General features: G+C 40.2%; 1 protein-coding gene across 8 annotated transcripts in view; it reads right to left on the bottom strand.

The window, feature by feature from the left end:
• Positions 1-15,345, bottom strand: part of CNOT4 (CCR4-NOT transcription complex subunit 4) — a 121,466-nt gene that overhangs the window by 16,610 nt on the left and 89,511 nt on the right. For all 8 annotated transcript variants that reach the window (XM_090042815.1, XM_090042817.1, XM_090042814.1 and 5 more), the window contains 3 exons: positions 14,749-14,806; positions 14,168-14,417; positions 9,818-10,315 (listed from right to left, as the gene is read on the bottom strand). In XM_090042815.1, coding sequence (XP_089898941.1) covers positions 9,818-10,315; positions 14,168-14,417; positions 14,749-14,806 — 806 coding nt within the window. The remainder of the gene's footprint in view (positions 1-9,817; positions 10,316-14,167; positions 14,418-14,748; positions 14,807-15,345) is intronic.

The raw sequence follows: 15,345 nt of genomic DNA on the forward strand, positions 1-15,345 counted from the left end.
AACTGACTAGATTACCTGATCCAGTGAAAAAGACTTTAGAAATTGATCCCATAGGAAGTTCATAGAGTATGGGAGATTCGTTTTTAACCAAGACTCGTGGGTAGAGGTGATATCTTATTAGACCAATTAGACTTTTGCAAAAAATATTTTTAACCAGACATTTGAAGTTGCCTATCAAACTTGGTGCAACAGGAACTGGTATATAAATGTACTCTGAAACATTAACTGTTAGTTTTGACCATACAATAAAAATACAGGACATCTAGAAGTTAGTTAAAATTCTGAGATCCTATACTCCATGCTGAGAATGGACAGGCCTAGTAAAGGACAGAGCTGTTCTAAACGCATATGCCTACAGGTAACCAGAGGTTACAATTCAGGCGAGCATGTTGTCCAGTACAAAAGAGGAGTGCTATCAAAAAAAGGATTGGAATTGCTGAAGTAATTTGCTTGTAACTGAAAAAAAATACATGACCTCCTAGCAGAGTCAAATTCTTATTAATTACCCCATTATGTTATCTCATCTTTTTACAGAGATTATTTAGTAAAATATATGTTCTATCAGGCAAGCATTAACTCAGAAACAAATTGAGGACTGTGCGCTTAAGTAAAAGCCTAGTGGTTTAGCTGTCTGCACTTGCTGCTGCTACAAGTGCAGACAAACCTAATGACTACAGTGTTTCAAAGGCCACTGCAATGTTTCAAAGGGACAGCTGTACAGGACCTCTGAAATATTCACATTTGCCCCAAATCCAAGACAAATTTGAATTTAAGATGAGTCCCCAGTTATATTCCAGACATGGGTAATTATAAATTTCTTATCATTTCCATGTCTAGAATTTAATTGGACAGTTGTCTTAAATTTGCTACCCACCTACCCAGTACTACAGCAGGAAAGCAGCAGCCAGGGGAGGTAGGGTGGCATTGGGGGGGGGGGGGGAAATAGGAGCCTGACCCCATCCATTACTCCCCTCCCTCCCCCACACAAAACTCTCCCCACCTGCCCTTCCACTGCTTTCCCTGGTTGATCCAGGCACATGGGGAGTCCCACAACTTCTCCTGACCCACAGTGCAGGAAACAGTTGTGCAGGGAGCCCAGATCAGAGAGGTACAGCGGAGGTGGCATGCAGGTTCCTCTTTCCCTGCCCAGCTCCCCTCCTACTTCTTCACCCTGGCCAGGAGGAAGCTAGGAGGCATCTGCACTGTACCACAGCTACTCCTTGCAACAGGGTAAGAGCAGCTCAGAAGCAACTCTGGGACTCCCCTGTGCCTGCGTCAAACTTCTCCAGCTGGGATCTGTGGAGAACAGCCATGCACAGATTCCTCCTTCCCTGTGAAGCTCCCTGCCAGTGCAGGAAGGGGGGAGGGGAGAAGAGAAGAGGGGACAGCAGCCAGAGAGCAGGAAATGATACTGATACTGTCCCCACCAAGCCAGACTCCCTGCACCACCACTCCCCATAGCTCCCAGCTGGAACAGTCTGATACTTAAATCATAAAATGAGGTTGCCATGATGAATTGGGAGGGCAGGGGGGCACCTCAACTTGGAGTCAAGTAAACATAGTAGTACCTCTTTGAAACAGGTCTGCTCTAGCACTCCCTGACAGGCACTAGAGAAGGCTGCAGTGCTTTGAAGTGTTCCAACAAGGAATGGCAAAGAGGCAGGGATGTTTCCCCTGGGTATACGGTTTCAAAGAGTTTAACTGTTATATTTGTCCACATCATAAGTAAGTGTGAATTTAAGATGTTGGTTTTGATCTTGTAGGCCTTTATAGCAATTTGGGATCTAGGTGTGGGAGCAAACATTTCTAAGATGCAACCTGTGACTGGCACATGCTAAAAAAGTTCCCTGATTTAGGACAAGGGAGATGGGCAGTTTCCATGAAGGGACTCAAGTTCTGTTCTCCCCTTCAGTTTATCTAAGGTAGAATATTTCAGCCTGTGCTGACATTTTATTAGCATGTGCTTTTTTTGTGTGTGACTGATTTACAAAGCAAGCTAGGTAATTTAGGATTTCACTTTCTATATTTTAAAAGAGTACAAAGGACCTAGAGCCACTAAGGATAAGTACCTAAAAGACAGGTCAAACTCATGCATAATAAAAGCCTATTATTGCCATCATGGTGGTACCTAAAAAAGTCCACAGAAGAACTACGGGTCCTGTGTTAATCAGTGTACATACACCAATCTGTAGTTAAAACATCCCCTTTATGACTTTCTGAAAAAAATGTTACTGAGTTAGATTTACAGCACAGACTGAAGTCCTTTCTGAACCTGGTTTGGTCATTAAAACTTACTCTACCATAAAACAGAATATTATATAGGCTCTTATACAGAGAATACGTACTACAATAAAAAGTATCATGGTGGGTGACATCTGACACTAAACACACACGTTGTCCCCTAGAAACTGAGAGACCAACAACTATGCAGTGCCAAGAGATCTTCTCATACAACTGTTGGCCCTGAAAGGACAGGAGCAGCTTACAAGAGAAAGTCACTTGATCCTCTGAGAGGTTCCCCCTCCTTTAAACCTTAGCTGTGTTATATTTGATTAGCAGTCCCTCTAACACTGCTACAGCTGGGAGAAAAAACTTCCTTCCATGAAAGCTCCTTTAAATGTTTCCATATTTTAGATACAAAACAAAATATAAAAAAAGAATACAGAACCCCAAACATGTCTCAAAGCCTAGCAGTTTCTATATAATAGTAGCTTACAAGTGAAAGTTTCCCCCAAATCTGCAGCATTCTAGGCAAAATCCTGAAGATCAAACACACTGGTACAATATTTATACAGCAAGCTGTCTTTGGAACAGCACTTTCATACTACTGCATTAGGTATACTTTACATCGTTACAACGTTAATTGACAGCAGCAAGTTCAAAGCAATCCTCCACCTACTAAAATCTCAGTACCACTCTTCCAAATGGCAGGACTTCTGGGACGCATCTCTCAATTAGTGTCAGGACAGTTAAAAGGGAGGGACCCATTATTTAACTGGAGTAAAGCAAGCAAAACAAAAACAAAAACTACATCCAAGTGGCAGAACAGAGGAAGTCCACTAAGGGTTTTAAAAACTGAAGTAATTTTGGTCTGATTGCTTAACAGAAAGGAAATTTGAGCACACTTGATGGAAATGTTTCTACTTGATATAAAGATATAGGCAGCAGCATTCTGCATGTACAAGAATACAAACAAAAGTAAACCCTAGAAGAAGTTAATATTTGAGGCATGAAGAGAGCACTGTATGGATAAAGACTTTGGTAGCGGCAGGATAAAAGCCTATGGATACACGTTGCCAATGTTGTGGGAATTATAGTGGACAAGTCTGCAAAGGACTCATGGGGCGGTCAAGGTCAATAATGAATGCAGAGGCAAATGAGAGGTCAGAAGGCATTTGAAATCCAGATGAGCATGTGACAGATATGCAAGTGAAAGATTATATTTAAAAGCATACTTGGTCAAGGCAACCCCAGAATGTGTGTGAAAGTGGTAACACTTATACAAAAAAGGTAGTTGGAGCTTTAATAGAAGACAACCATAATCCTTTTGCTGAGAAAAGGCAGCATTAGCCAAGACTCTCAACATAATAGTAATCTTGGATGCCAAGGAATGAAGTGCCCAGAACTCACTAGCTATTTCTGAAAGTCTTGGCTGACACAGTAAGCTTTAGAAGAGTAGGAGGTAGCACAGTAAGGGGCTGCCAAGATCCCAGATGAAAAACTGGTATTAATGGTTTGTTACACGAACGTGGTCTCACTTCAAATGTTAAAGCAGCATTGGCTACACTCTTCCACAGTGCGACTAACATGAACCCTCACAGTAGGAGCTGGTCATGCCCAACTTCTTTGTAAAACAGGGATATTGATACATTTTCAGAATATGGTAGCAAATAAAAAGGGATTTGAATGTGATAGGATGCCAGGTAAGAATTGCGACCAGAGATAGCAAGGTTTCATATGTGGAGATGGTAAAAATGTGTGTTACATTAAAAACACCAACTGTGTGCGCAGTACGTATACACCTCTTATGCTCTGCAGTCTCCATTACTAGTAATTCCTCTTCAGCAAATATGAATCAAGCAAGGGCCAAAGGCACGCTCCTGCCTGTTAACACCTTGATGTCACATAACAAATAGCATAAGTTTGTACACTGTTGCTATGTAGAATCAGCAAGTGGCTGTGTTTTGACCATCTTTTCAATTTGAGTTTAAAAGGACACATCTCCCCTTTTAAATTAAAAATAAGGCCTGAACTTAGTAAATGTTCCCATTAAATCAGTTTGTATGTAGACAATACAACATTTGTTATCAGTATAAAATGGATCCTGGTAACAAATCTAGTTAGATTTTTTCAGTTACATCCAGGCCCCAGCAAAAGGCTTACGATGAATCTTGTACCAAATCCAGAAAGGAACAAAACCCAGTATAGAACTAAGCAGTTTTCATATGCTTCTACCCAAGTCTCCACATACAGGGGAATGTGATGGTGTAGAGGGATTAAGCAGGTCCTCTACCATCCTAGCTATTCCTACCCCCACCATACCTTACTCTAAACAAGGTTTGTTCTTTTACTTGTGCTGCTCCATCTACCACTACCTAATGCCACCATACTTTTTCCCCTCACCACTTCCATGGGAAAAAAAAAAGGGGTTCAGGCTGTTCCATATATGAAGGATGTTAAAATAAGATTGTTTAAAACTGGAATCCTTTCAAAGCTTGTGCATTACTATTTAAAATTTGGTATCTAAGGTCTTTAACTGTTGGGAAGAAAAGCTCAAATGAAAATTGAGATTCAGATGCAAAATACGAGCCAATATTTAAATAATGCCAATCTCTTTATTTCGCACAGAACTGATAGGAAATGTGCAGCAGTCATTTACAAGCAAAAATGTACTGTGTGCATTAACCTTTCTTTATACATTTCACATAAAATTTTTGTTCATACATTTTTGGTATGTAGAGAGGTCCGCGACTTATGTAATAAGTTTTAATGTTTCAAAGCTTAAAGCAGCAGAAAGGAAAGGGAATAAAAGAATAAATGTCTCTACAGGTATTAAGAAGGACAATAAGATGGGAAACAAGTTTCAAACATCTGTCTCATTTTTAAACATTTTGATTTTGACAATCAGTTCTCAAAACACAAAACAAAAAGAGTCCATAAACACTAATCCAAGACCTAATCAACACTTCCCAATAACTAATACACTGTTCTGGGCCATTAAGGGTGCTGACAGACTGGGGGGGGGGGGGGGGGGGGGGGGGGGGGGGGGGGGAGCAGGGGGGACAAAAATCCCCAGCGCTTTACTGAAAGAGGTATTACATCAGTTTGACCCACCACTCCAGCATCTGTATAGCTTATGTGTTTTAGTGGGGCTTTTGGGTGCTTTTTTCTAGTAGCTGATTCAATCAGCTATTAGATAAAAAAGTGCCAAAATGCCTTGCTGAAGCACGCATGCTATATAGATGCTTGGCGAGCTGGGTCAAACTGATGCAATTTCTCTTCTGACCACATGCTGTGCTTGGTGCGGGGGCACGCTGAGCTGAAAGTAAAGCACTGTTTTTAATTTTTTTTCCATGTCTGTAAGCACCCAACCAGATATTTTATGCCATGATTCACTGGAGAACCAGTTTTTAAGCCTACATTTTTCTGAGGTACAAGGTCTTCTCTAGAATCAAATCACACTGCCCAACAATGCAGAAAGTAACTCCACTGCCTTTTCCAGCAGTATTTTGACAAAATTAAAACTGTATGACAAGTCTTCCAGCCACTCACCCACAAAACAGCCACTCTATACCAAACAAAATGTCACCATGAAAACCCTCACAATCAGAAGCCATACCATTAAAACAATTAGTGAAGCCAATTAAAGTATCTAGTAATTCATTTTAGAACCAATCAGATCTGTTTGCCAGGGGGTTAAAGGAAATAGTAAATGTTTTACAGGCACACGCAACCCAAAAACACTCCAGTCTTGAGTCTTTATGCATTTGAGTATGAGGCCAACTGCCTAGATAGGTATTAAAAGGCTTTCAATTATAAATGCATAGTATTATTACCATCTAATGTCATTTGTAAAAATCACAGCAGAGATGTTAAGTCTAACTGGCATTACTTTAGCTGATTGAAAACCATCAAATACACACTGGATGGGTTTTTTAATATGGGTCCTTTAAAACTGTTTTTAAATATTATCTTGCCCCATGTATCCCTCTATTTATGGTTGCTGACTACTACCAACAGCTCTGTTTTCAAGGTTTGGAAAGAAAAATAGATAGTTCTGTTCTAGATTAGGTAGGAGGTAGCTTTAAGGCACCTTATTAAATGCTGAAAAATGCAACTGCACTGGAGTACCAAAGTTAAATGCTGAAGTGGTCTCCCTTTACAGCTCTAAAATAAAATATGGATTGTTAGAATAGGGAAAAAAATAAAGAGCTATATTTAAAGCATTCCATTATTTTCATACAAAAATTTAGCACTAAAAGTTCCATTTAACTGACTAAATGTCCAAATTCTTTGTATTAATGTAAGCCAATTTTAGGCTTGAAGAGTAGCAAAATAGTCTGTTGGTTTCAAATTGCAAAATTTTGTGAAGTGTCTCTTCTTAAATCAGTTTGATTCTGAACACAAAAGGGAAAGTTGAAAATGAGTGAGATGATAAAAAAAGTTAACTGGATGTATAAGAGGATCAAGTCTTCAGCTTAAATACTGATTCAAGTATTGGTAAAGCAGTCCTGTAAGTGTTCATTTTCCAATGACTGATCCTTGAAAACATTCCCTTTGATGGAAGCAGTGCTGTTGGAGTTTGTAGACAAGATTCAGGATCACCCCTGGTTTTTTTAATCCTCCATGTAAATTAAACGCTGGAAGTTGGAGTCCTGCTGCTAAACTAATGCTGCTTCTATTTTTCCTAAAATTCTCTAATATTGATATGGGCTTTATTGTTGCTTTCTGCCTGATTGAAAGGAATTTTATGTATGCCTTTCAATTAAAATTCACTTTGCAGTGTAAAAATTCTCATGCAGGGCCTTGTTAGCATGTAAATTAGTGTACTAGAATACAATAATAGGTTCATTAGTGTAAATGCAGCTTTCAAGGCCTGGCCTACATATAGGTTTCATACTGATGTAATTGTTAGCTAAGAATTGTTTTCCCCTCCTCCTCTCCCACCCTTTACCAGCACAGTCTTCTTTGTGGGTGCAGTTTTACTAATGTATTAAACCAGGCTGGCTTATTCCTTTGTAAAAACTATACCTTGTAAGAGGTATGGGCATGTGAACAAGTTATCACAAGATAAGCTTGTGTGTGAGTTTACAGCATCTCAGCTACTTTCTAGTAACTGACAGTATATGCAGGCTCTTATCCCACTGTAAGGAGGAGATAGGTTGCCCCTCCATGAAGGCAGGATAAGAAAGTACAGACAGCTAACATGCAGTAGCCAACCCACTGTAAGTGCACACATTAAGCTTACCTTGCAGGAATTTAAGCAATCCTTTATAAAACATTATTATGCGAGTACAGAGGCATCCACACCCTACCCCACGGTTCTACTACTTTCACTAAGTCTTTCTTTGGGCATGTCTAAACCTACTAAATTGCCTGAAAAGAATGATTTTTTTTTTTTTTTTTTAAGAGGGGCCCATAGCTCAGAGACCCAGCTGAAATGCCAGTTGCCAAGAGCTGGAATATTAAAGATAAACTGTAATAAGCCAAAATATTGTAGAAGAAACATTCCCAATTCCTAGTCACAGACCAGGATCTCATTTTGGCCAGTACAGAAACAAAAAAACAAAACAGTCTGGTATATTAGTAGTTAGGCCAGATTTGGAGCAGTCAGTTTATTTATATGGAGGTGATACTTTTTCCAACAATTGTACTGGGTGTGGACAGTTAGCTACAGTTACTGGAGAGCAAACAGACTTCTCTTCAGCTGAGAACCAGGCAATAACACCACCTTCTGTAATTAGGAAGTCACTTAAAAGGTAGTTCCAATTACTTTAGAAACTGTACCATACAACTTCCAGAAGAATTTTTCTGGTTTTGTTACTAGAAGCTAGTTATAATGGAAGTTATATGGAAAAACTGTTCCATCAGAACACAGTTATTTATGGGCATTATCCAGGCATTCTCAAAAACAGACAGGGAAAATGCACTAGTGGACATAAAGCTGTGACTTTGTGTTAAAAAAAAACAAGTACCAAGAAAAATCTGCCCGAAGGCAATTAAAATGGTGCAATTTTAAGAATGATTTTGCAAGCCCATCAGAGTTGGGATCAAATCCTTATTACACAGTTGGGATTATCTGCTTTGCAACACTCCAGGATATTCTAGCCATAATGGTTCATAAAATAGGACCGTAACCCTGCCACTAGCTTTAGTCCAGGACAAAACATAGCAAGTCAGAACTCAGGAATAGCTGTCAGGGTCTTCAAGTGTATATTTCACTTAGTGCAAAAGGTCTTCTTCCTTTCATCGAACGGTCATTTGAGTGAAATAGCCCCAAAATGCAGTTTAACAAGAGAGAGAGGGGGCAGGGAACCTCTCTCATTTGTCTAAATTAAAAATTCCCTTTTCCTTCCGAATTGAGTGCAATTTGAGGTAGCCAGCATCTCTGCTGAGGATAGCTTAAAAAGGTCCATACATTTATTCTAGGCTACAAATACTACTGTTTTTCCCCCCCAGCAAGAAGTTTAGAAAAAGTTATGGAAACCCTAAGCCCCTGACATGCCTTTTATTAAAAGAGTGAAGACGAAACAAAAACAAAAAAAAGTTAGAAGTCTACACTCAAGTAGCAAGAATACATACTTCCAAGGTCACTCTGTCTTTAGATTTAAAATCATTTAAATGTTTATGCAAAATAGCTGCAAAGATCATAATAGTGGCAATGTCTCATGGAGTAACTTTTCTCATCCTGTGTCTATAAACAGTTTGGAGTCCCTTTTTCTTAAGCTGCTAGTTAACTTAAAGCACAAACAGTATTCAATTTCTCTCCTCCCTACAGAAGAACCTGCTGAGGCAAAGTTACTAAAATAGGCATGGGAACATAATAGTTCCCAAACCCTGAAAATGAATGGTGAATTGGAACATTTTTGTCCATTTAGCCCTCCAGTTACAAAGCCTGCTGCAATATCATAGCAATCAAGCCATGAACTACCATATTAAAATCAGCATTTGTTTTCACAGGACACCACAGATTGCACCTCTGAGTGTGGATGAATCCTCTTCGCTCACTGAATGTTCATGACCATGTGTATAAAATCAGCATAACATTAAAACCATCTGAAGCACAGAAATAAAATAGCAATGAAAGTTGTAATACGTTGTTATATGTGGGAAGTTGTAATACACTGTTATGTGTGGAAGGGAACAAGCCAGCTGAGGCAGCTGACAGGTGGCTTTATCCCTTATGTTTGCACAAATTACCATGAAAAATATTTTGCACAGTGTTTTTAAACTCTGATAAGCACATGCATGTCAACTCTGGAGTTGCATTGCCTACGCTTTCTTTAAGTTCTCATGGAAAGCCAAAACCTGGCAAGACTGAAGAACCAATATCTTGGCATAAAATTAATCGGGCACAAAATACTCCACCTTCCTTATAAAGCTCAATGTTACAAGGCTAAGCACCCATTATACCTTCTGAAAAGAAGCTGAAAAGGGCTCATTTAAAACAATATTTTCCCCACAACAAATCCTAAAATAAGTCACAAGTAGCATTCTAGCTCTGATAGCTGGCTACTTCCTTCTTCCCACCCTGACTCAGAGAAGCTGAAAGAATGAACAAACTGGATCATGTTCATGGCTGCCCTGATTCACCTACCTGATATAGGGATCCCTCCCAGACCTGTGCTGTGCTGTGGTGGGAGATTCAAGTCCAAGAAATTACTATTTGAGGTGGGATTTGCTGTGTGGTTCAAGTGCATGATGTTATTGCGTGGGAAGGCCATCCAAGGATAGCGAGCTGCTTGGCCTGGAAAACTGAAGGAGTTGTAAACTGCTCGGTGCTGTTGAAACTGTGGGAACCTCTGTGGCAAGACTGGAAAGGTGCTACTGAGAGAGTTGGCATTTGGGGGTACAGCAGGATGCAGGAATCCGGAGCCTGACCCTTTGGCAGTTGTAGTGTGTGGGGTAGGGTTCTGAAGAGATGTGGGCGAGAGGGAAGGTTGGTCTTGGACTGACAGTTCCTTCTCAATCAGGTCTGCTAAGGCTTTGCGGGTGATGTCAAAGGGGTCAAACCCTAAGTCGTCCTCTTGCTGTTTGGAGGAACCAAACCCAAAAGCTGCTTGCCAGTCTGTAGAGGAGGATACTGGGATGGTTTCTGTGGGACAGAAAAATAATTATATTTAAATTATGCATACTTATTTCCTTAGCCCTTCAAAAAAAAAAAAAAAAAAAAAAAAGAGGTGGGTGGAAGGAGAGAGACCATTTTTAATAAGGCAGTATTTTCAACCTCAATCCAATTAAATGTCAATATTATTTCACGTTATATACAGTTTACAATACTGCATCAAAATCATCTGCTACTTAAATTACATCTACTTCCATAGATCATCCTATCTTCCTGTTGCACCTAACCAGGGATTTGTGAGAATTTGAGATTATAATCTCCTGTTTTATTGCATGATCCAGCAGAAACAAACAGTCCAAGTTCAGTACACAAGCAGAGCCTTTAATAAATACCTTTAACAGCAAAAAGAACTAAATACAGTCCAACTAAATAGATGCTTTTATTGAATGTTGAGTTTGTACCAATAAAAGATCTATCCACTAATATATTACTCAGTGGAAGTGTGACTAAGCAAAAAAACTCCTTAGCCTGATTAAATAACGGTTCTATTCAATTCAATATTTTGCTTTTAGCTCTACTGTGCTTCAGGGCTGCTATGCAACAAATTCTGTAGGAGGGGAGCAAAAATCTGGCTTCGTTGTGTATTTGAATAATTCTAAGCAAGCCTAGAAGTTGATTGTTGACAATGCATAAAAGAAGCTGAATTACTTGATTTCTTATCAAAGTGCACATTTAACACAAAAAGCTGTAGAAAATAGCTGTACTAAAAAAACCCTGCATTTTAATGACTGTTGCAGGCATGAATTGCCCAAAGTCACTTCCTTGAATTTCTATTCTTTCTTTTTCTTATGCAGTTGTTTATATTTAAAGCTATTTAGCTCATAGTCTCCATAAATGCTGGAAATGGTCATTAGATTTTGAAGAAAAATGCAGAGAATGTATTGAAGAGAAACATTTTGAAGCCTCTCTATATAAAAGCAGTCTCTCTCACTCATCTGCATCATCTCCTCCTGCTGACAGGGTGAATGAAGCCAGTGTAAAACAGAATACTGGAAAAATTATTGCTTTAGGCGACTGGAAAAAATTTCTGAAGTTGCTTATTTCACTTCCTGAAAAAAAACTGGATCTATTAACTTTCACATTAATCTTGAGCTGGACATTTAACGTATACAGAAAGATTGACACACACTATGTATAAAGAAAAGTTTTAAATATGAAGGTTCAGTTAAGTAACAACAATGCTTTTGACCATCATCATTTGACACTGGTGGGGGAAAAAAAATTCTTTGGGAGATGAAGGGGAGAAAGTACGAGTGGTGCCTGAAAGTTCTCTTCCCCATGTTTCTCATTCCTTGCATGCAGTCTTTCAAACTGCAATACCCCACACAGTTCCTTACTAATGACTAACAAGATTATAACTTCAAGTAGGTATGTAGCTTACCTTTTGATACTTAACTCATAAACAAAAGTTATGCTGATCTTAAATTAAAATGACCTGAAAGTAAGTCACTTAGTTAAACCAAAGACATTCCAAGATGCAGAATTCTCCAAAAACCAAAATTCCTATAGAGCATTTGTGCACTTAAGCACTTTGCAGTCATCAACAACATAACAATGTGGATGTACCAAATACAGAACATCCCATTCATGTAAGCAGGAAAGCAACTTAGGCTATGTTACCTCTCCACCCGGCACTACTCCTTATCTGGAGTACTGCATGTAGTTCTGGGCTCAACATGTTTTTAAAAAAAAGGACATGATGAAGTTAGAGAGGGTCTAGAGGCAAACAACAAAGACGATCAAGGGCTTAGAAGGCAAGTCAAATGAGGAGAGGCTCAAGAAGATAAACATGTCCAGCTTACACAAAAGGCGTTTAAGACAGGACATGGTAGCAGTCTTCAAATATGTGAAGGGCTGCCATAAAGACAGAAAGTACCTTTTCTCTCTTGCTGCAGAGGAGGACATGGACCAATGGCTTGAAGTTGCAGCGAAGTAAATTTAGATTAGATTAGATTAGATTAAATATCCATAAAAAACATTTTAACTGTGAAAACAGTGAGGCAGTGGAGTAGACTGCCTAGTAGGGCTGTGCCAAGCTTCAGTCCCCAATTCAATTTGGCCGAGATTCAGCCCAATTCAGTGACCGAATCTCCAAATTGAATCAGGAGACCCTTTAATCTCTCTGAATAGAAATCAGAACCCTCCAAATTGATTCTGAGAGATTCAGTCATAGACACAGCTTTAAATGTTTTTTCTACATACCTCTAGGTAGCAGGAGGCTCATGAATGTTGTAATACTGGGATGGATGGGTGTCCCACAGAAGCGTGGGGGGCCCTCCAGCATGCTCAGCAACAGACCCAGAAGTGAACCAGAAGCACTTCTGGGTCCAACAGGGAGCATGCGGCAGTCTCCCTGCACCCCGCAGGCTCGGCAACTGGTGCCTCCTGGGTCTCAGGGGGCAACTGGTGTCCCCCTGTGGCTGACTGCTGAGCTGGGGAGTGCAGGGGGGGCCCCTGCATGCTCCCTGGCAGACCCAGAAGTAGACTGGAAGTACTTCTGGTTCACTTCCGAGTTTCTTACCAAGCACGTGGGGGACCCCCCTGCACTCTTGTGGGATGCTCTATCTGCCCCAGCATCACAGCATTCACAAGCCGTGCCTGGTAATGCAAGGTATATAGAAAAAAACATTTAAAGCTGCGTCTATGTCGAATCAGCATCGAATCTTCAGATTCGGCCGAATCGAATCTGGGACAGTGATCTGAATCAACTAATTGAATCCCTATCCCCAATTTGGGCCAAATATGACTTGAATACGGCCCATTTTGCACACCCTTACTGCTTAGGGTAGCTGAACACCTCCAGCGATGGACAGTCTACAAGAGGTTGGACAGCCACAGGTCAGGGATGACCTAAGTATAGCTATGCCATGGATATTTCCTATGATTCTGGGCTCTGCTAGTTGCTCCCCTCCCTCCAACCGCCTTTTTCTGTTATATATCAGACTATCATATGCCTCCCCAGAGACAATGGATGTTGGCTATAGCTAAGAATGGAGACTTCAACTGGGGTGTGCCAATTTTCTTGCTAGGAGTAAAGCCAGAGCATCCTGGTAGAGGGTCTAGCCTCACACACTCAGAGTCAGACCGATCGCCATATCTGGGGTCAGGAAGGAATTTTACCCTGTAGTCAGACTGGTATGAACTGAGGGTTTTACCCTTCCTGTGGTGAGAGGGACATGGCCCTCTACCCAGGACTTGAGTGTATTAATGACGTTTTATAAAAGCATTTTATTGGCTACCATGGTTCCCCTGTTTTACCTGTGGCAGGTTAGGGTGTTAGAGGTCTATGTTGTATCAGGGGGAGGGTGGTCTTACACACTTTAGATTATGGTTGGGTTAGGGATGATCCCACTTCAGGCAGGAGGTAGGACTAGATGACCTCTGGAAGTCTCTTCCAACCCTACTTCCCTGTGGCTTTAGAATGCAAGCACCTTTCAAGTCCTACAAATCAGGCATATTTGATAACTCTGAATACACAAAAAATCTCTTTAAAAAAAGTGAAAAAAATCTAGCTATTTTAGGTGACCAAAGACAAAATTAATACCCCCCCCCTTACATCCCATTCCATGCTTGTGTAGGCAGAAACTACACATTATATAAACATGGTTTCAGCAAGTTTATTGATATAAATATTTTTCTTAAAAATATAGGATATCTGAAATGCACAATAAGTATTAAAATATAAAATCACTTTTAAAGAACAAGCAGAAGTGTACTTGGGAAGTGACTACAGTAGTAGTTCTATTTCCACATCATTATAGCTATCAGAAAAAAGGAAAAAAAAAAAAAAGAAAGATCCTAGTAACTAAACCACTCTCATACCTGATGTGAAGAGGCTCTGTGGTTCTGGTGCTGTTGGCCAGTCGTTGGAAGTCTGTGGAGAGCTGGGGAATGGGGGAAGCCCACTTGGGATGGGGTTGGGATGCCGAAAGTTGTCCGAGAAGAGCGACTGTGACTCTGTTACAGCCCCTTCAAAGGGAGACCGTGCACTGTGATTGGATGAACTGATGGGTATAACTGGATTGGGTTTTGATAAACCAGGTGGTGGTGAAGGTGTGTCACTGTTTGATATCTAGTGTCAAAGGAGAAGAGAGAAAACAAGATATGCATCTTTACAGTTACGTTATGTATTCTTTATTTAAGTACCTTAAAAAAAAAATTCAGCTTAGATTGGGGGGGCAGAGGGTCTGATTAAATACTAGTCCTCTGAGCACTCAATGTCAAGTGAGCTAGAAGCAGACTTTTTTAGCAAAATTTTAAAAAGTTACCCATCAGTCATCAGATGAAATTTGCATAACAAATTAATATTTCATAAAACATCTGCTTCTGAAAAGACAGCTTGCAGTTGGACTTCAGTGTTACGGAACTAAATCAACTGAATCTGTTATAATTTCAAACTGTACCTGCTGTGAGTTGTCACCATTTCCTATACTGAGAGAATCTGTAGGTTTGTCGATAGGGCTGGAGAAAGAGAGGGAAGAAAAGAAAAGGAGAAAAAAAAATCAAGTAAGATGTATGCAACCATGAGAACAACTAAAGTACACAAAAACAGATAATTTCATGAGTATTATACCACTACAGACAGCACAAAGCCAGATTTCAGAAGATGAAGGAAAATCCACCCGTTTACTTTCACAATCCACTGTGTGTTCATTTTCTCCTGTGAAGCAACAAACCAAAAGATTTAAAGTGTTCAGAATGTTCTCTAGGTCAGTGGGGGGTCAACATTTTTGGCAGGTGCACCATAAATTAGCCCTGCACCTGCTTCTTGCCCTGGGCTCCCTGCCTGATTCACTGCTCTGCTTTCTGCTTCCTCCCCTGTTTGCTGCTGTGCTACCTGTCCCCTCCCTCATCTGCTGTGTGCCACACAGAAGCTACCCATGTGACTTGTGGCATGTGTGTTGCCAAGTTGATCAGTCCTATTCTAGGCCACTCAAACAATAGGATTCTTGTGTTACGGTAGTACTGTACCATTTTCAATCTTAAGTATATTATCCCTA

The sequence above is a fragment of the Crocodylus siamensis genome, chromosome 4 (assembly GCF_052110815.1).
Source record: "Crocodylus siamensis isolate JL-2025a chromosome 4, ASM5211081v1, whole genome shotgun sequence".
Classification (NCBI taxonomy): Eukaryota; Metazoa; Chordata; order Crocodylia; family Crocodylidae; genus Crocodylus; species Crocodylus siamensis.